Source organism: Crocodylus porosus, unplaced genomic scaffold, assembly GCF_001723895.1.
Source record: "Crocodylus porosus isolate Cpor-Errol unplaced genomic scaffold, CroPor_comp1, whole genome shotgun sequence".
Lineage (NCBI taxonomy): Eukaryota > Metazoa > Chordata > Crocodylia > Crocodylidae > Crocodylus > Crocodylus porosus.
Window position 1 is genome coordinate 4,708,171 of NW_017728933.1, and position 3,879 is coordinate 4,712,049.

At 65.0% G+C, this 3,879-nt stretch overlaps 1 protein-coding gene across 1 annotated transcript in view; it reads right to left on the reverse strand.

The window, feature by feature from the left end:
- The window catches only part of LOC109317295 (disintegrin and metalloproteinase domain-containing protein 26A-like), a 25,538-nt gene that overhangs the window by 4,409 nt on the left and 17,250 nt on the right, over nucleotides 1–3,879 (reverse strand). The window contains exons 6-13 of the mRNA XM_019545900.1: nucleotides 3,788–3,859; nucleotides 3,636–3,707; nucleotides 3,119–3,288; nucleotides 2,913–2,991; nucleotides 2,562–2,692; nucleotides 2,226–2,487; nucleotides 1,809–2,001; nucleotides 1,571–1,682 (exon numbers count right to left, since the gene is read on the reverse strand). Of these exons, the coding sequence (XP_019401445.1) occupies nucleotides 1,571–1,682; nucleotides 1,809–2,001; nucleotides 2,226–2,487; nucleotides 2,562–2,692; nucleotides 2,913–2,991; nucleotides 3,119–3,288; nucleotides 3,636–3,707; nucleotides 3,788–3,859 (1,091 nt within the window). The remainder of the gene's footprint in view (nucleotides 1–1,570; nucleotides 1,683–1,808; nucleotides 2,002–2,225; nucleotides 2,488–2,561; nucleotides 2,693–2,912; nucleotides 2,992–3,118; nucleotides 3,289–3,635; nucleotides 3,708–3,787; nucleotides 3,860–3,879) is intronic.

The following is a 3,879-nucleotide window of genomic DNA, read 5'->3' on the forward strand; positions in this document are numbered from 1 at the left end:
CATCCACCCAGAACTAAGCACAAGTCAAGCTGAATAAACATCTCAGGCCGTACGTTCCTCAGTCCCACAACGGGAGGCCCGTTTCCACTCGCTCGACTAAAATTCAGTCGCCGGGTTACAGACTGCTGAGGTGAGACACCGAGTCGGAAGGGGTACGGGCGACATTCGAGCGACGGTCGCGGGTCGGTTGCAACGTCCAGCCTGTCGGAGCCCTGACTGCAAAGGCTGTCACGCTGTCCCCGAGAGGACCGGCACGAGTCCTCCCCGCAAAAGCAATGCGCGCTTCGAGCGAACGCTCCCTTGGAGCGAGACCGGGAAAAGTTGCACTAAGCCAAGGCGTGTTCCCAGCAGGTACAAAGCCACGACCCCAATGCCGTGAGCTACCGATTGTTTCTACAGAAATGACGAGGTGTCCCACGCGGTCTATCAGGTGTCTGGTGACTCCTTAAACACCAATGTTTGTCCTGGCCGTTCATCGGTTTCCAGCGATGTTCCAAATCCCTTGTCAGGAGAAAAGACGAGTCTTGCCACTACTACAAGAATGCATCGCAGAGGCCAAACCAAGGGTCTGACAATCTGCGCAAAAGCAGCAATGCAGCACTTCACGAGGAGGCATCTCTCCGCCGCCATTCCCAAAAAGCCAGAAGAAATGGATCGCCTCCCCTCGAGGATCACGTGAAGAACTAGGCCCATCGGCGCGGGAACCCGAGTGCCTCGGACCGGCCAGATCCCGCCTCTTGCGCTCTCGCTCCCTTCTCTCTCGGCCGAGATTTCTGACCCGGAACCGTGCTGCTCGAGCCTGAGCCAAGTTTCCCAAAATCCTTCACGATGCAAGGGTTTGTCTTTGTTTTCCTCGGCGTGCCCGTGACATATGGCGTAGCCTTAGCAATAATTCACTGGCGTCACTGGGAACGTTTGCGCCAGACCCCGTTTGCCCTTCGTTACTTTTTCTTCCCCGCTCGCGCCGCAGCAACGCGTCTCTAATCTAAGCCGAAGATCCCTGCACAGCCCAGACGTGCCGCGGGGGCCGCTCATGAAGAGGCCGGAGCTTGGGCTGTGCCGAGTCGGAAACGCGTAAGGGATCGGCTCGTGCGGGTTTGGCTCGGACAGGCCCTAACAAACCGAGCGCTGGCCCAAAAGGGTGTCAGCGGGACAACCGGACAGACGCAGAGCTACTCCATTTACCGGTGTGCTCCCGTGTCGCCGCAGTTTATTGTGTCGGCCTGGCTGTGCCGATCGACCCATGTCACAGCCGGGCCGGCACATCACGTTCACTTGTGCGTGTTGGTGGGCGTGTGGCCGATTCGGGAACCGGAGGAACCCAGCCCCATTGAAACAAAGTCCCGCGAGATAGCTCCCTTGGGGCTGAGGACTGGCAGAAGGGGGAGACCCGGCTCCGAATAGAAACACAGGTAACACATGCAGTGCATGCAGAGCCTGACAAAGACCCTGGAAACACATCCCTAGTCAAGGAGCGCAGCCCAAAGTGATGGGCAAATCGGGTAACACCCAAGACCATGAAGCACTACGCACCCCCAGCCCACATCCCCTTCCCCCCTCCAGCACCTACTCGGGCTCACAGGGCCAGTAGTGTGTGCCACGAGCCGTCCTGCCGCAGTTGCCAAAGCGGTCCCCGCGCATGTTGATGGTGCGGAAGCAGGCCAGCGGCGCTGCTCTTGCCCCTGTGGCACACGACAGACGGGATCCGGTCAGCCCGTGGGGCCACGCGCCTCCCGCCACCCGCCAGCCTGCCCCCGGCTCGGCTCCCATGTTGCCGCCGGGCCCACTGCCCCTGGCCGCGCTCCTACCCCTGCCAAAGATGCGCGCGCAGAGCATGTTCTTGTCGAAGCAGGACCCGCGGTAGCAGCGGCTGCCCTCGCCGCACGGCGCCCCGTCTGGCAAGTGCACATCCTCCGGGCAATGCGTGGAGTTGCCCTCGCAGTACTCGGCCACGTCGCACTTGTCGCTGCTTTCTCGGCACACCGTGCCCCAGCGCAGGAGCTGCGGGAAGTGCCAGGCTGCCGGAGCCCTTCCTCCCGCTGGGGCATGCAGCCTCCCCAGGGCCCTGGCCCCCCTTCTCCATGCTACCCATTTCCCCACGTCACACCCCACCCCAGCCTCATGGCACCATCCTGTCCCACAGAAACCACCAGCCCCACGCCTCCCTCCCCGAGCGGCACCCCCATCTCCTTGCTGCCCGGCGCCCGCCCTGGCCCCCCCCTTACCTGACACCTGCGGCAGCACAGCCCCCCGGCACAGGCCGCCCCGGGCTTCAGCTTGCAGCCGGCCTGGCAGCACGGGTCCCTGCGGCACTCCTCCGGGGGCCCACAGTCGCATGGCTCACCCTTGTCCACCACCTTGTTGCCACAGGTCTTGCCCTTGAAGAGCAAGTCCTCTGCAGGCAGGTTCAGCAGGCAGTCCCCCTTGCGATCCAGCAGCAGCTGCGCATACTGCCTCTGGCTGCAGTTGCTGAACAGCGGCGTCTCCCTGTGTGGAGCCACGCAGGGCCGTGACCGCCACGGCTTCCCACCCTGCCCCGGCCCCCCGCTCCGGGCACTCACTGGATGGCGGCATTCATGATGCAGTATGTGTGGTTGCAGACGCAGCCCACCGCGTCGTGCCGCATGCCCAGGTTGTGGCCCATCTCGTGCGCCACCAGAGGCGCAAAGTAGGAGGCCGGCAGGTTTGCCATCTGTTGCCGGGACAAGACGTGTCCGTGGCACCTTTGTGTGCAGTGTGCCCTCGCAAGACCCCCCCTGCCAGGCGCCCACCACCCTCTCCCTCCTGCCGAGCCAAGCCTCTGCGCAGCTACCCCTGCAACACTGCCCGAGCAACGGAGTGCTTGCGGCCCGGGGCGGAGCTCCTCCAAAAGAGACCCCCCCTCGGCCACCCACCCCGGGGCACGGGCTCACCGTCTCGACCCCGGTGGGCCTGCCCGTGCACGCCGAGCCCACGTAGGCCAGCCCCAGCACCTCCCCATAGCTCTGGTACCTGTCAGGAGGAGAGACGGTTGCAGGGATCTCCTTGGGGCGCCTGCGTGGCCCTTCCCCTTCCCCTTCCCCAGCCGGCCCGGGCACCCGTCTCCCTCTGGCCGCGACGCCGTCGGCTCCCTGCTCACACGAAGAGATGCGCCACGTCGTGCGCCACCCGCGGCCGCAGGTGTGCCTGCCGCCACGTGCTGAAGTCTGCCAGAACCTCAGACATGTCGCCCACCACCTGCACCTGGTTGTTGTACGTCCAGATCTCCACTCCCATCAGCACCACGCGCAGGTTGAGGGTCCGGTACACCTAGGGGCAGCCCGGCACGTTGCTGCTAGGCTTCCCGCTCCCGACCTTCCCCGCTGGCTCGCACGGCCTCCCGGGCCCGAGCAGCCCGAAGTGGGACGAGCATGGGACCCGCACGCTCAGGCCTCTCTCCACGGGAAGCGCCCCACTGGGCTGCCGACCCGCGCCGTCCCAGGCTCCCTTGGGCCTGGCTGCGCCCAGGGACACCCTCCGCCTCCTACAGTCGGCTTGAGCTGTCCCGGGCCACCCCCTGGTCCGACCCAGGACCTAGCCCAACGCCCGCCCCCCGGAAAGGGAGTGTGTGCCCCTCGGGACAGTCCGGCAGCTCCTGCACCCGGCCCTCCACTGACCGTGTCCACCGTGTTGAGAGTGTCAAACACCTTCCTCTTCACGGCGGTTTCGTTCCTGCCCAGGAACACGTACTGGCACGAGACAAGCACAGGCCCTGGCTGCCGGCCCTGCCGAGCTGCGCCCCACAATGCCCCGTGCCCCGCTGACTGACCTGCTCGCGGTCCACCACGACGAACACCTCAATGTAGCGCGCGTGCAACCAGATAGGCGACGGCATCCTCTGCTGCGCACACACCGTACGGC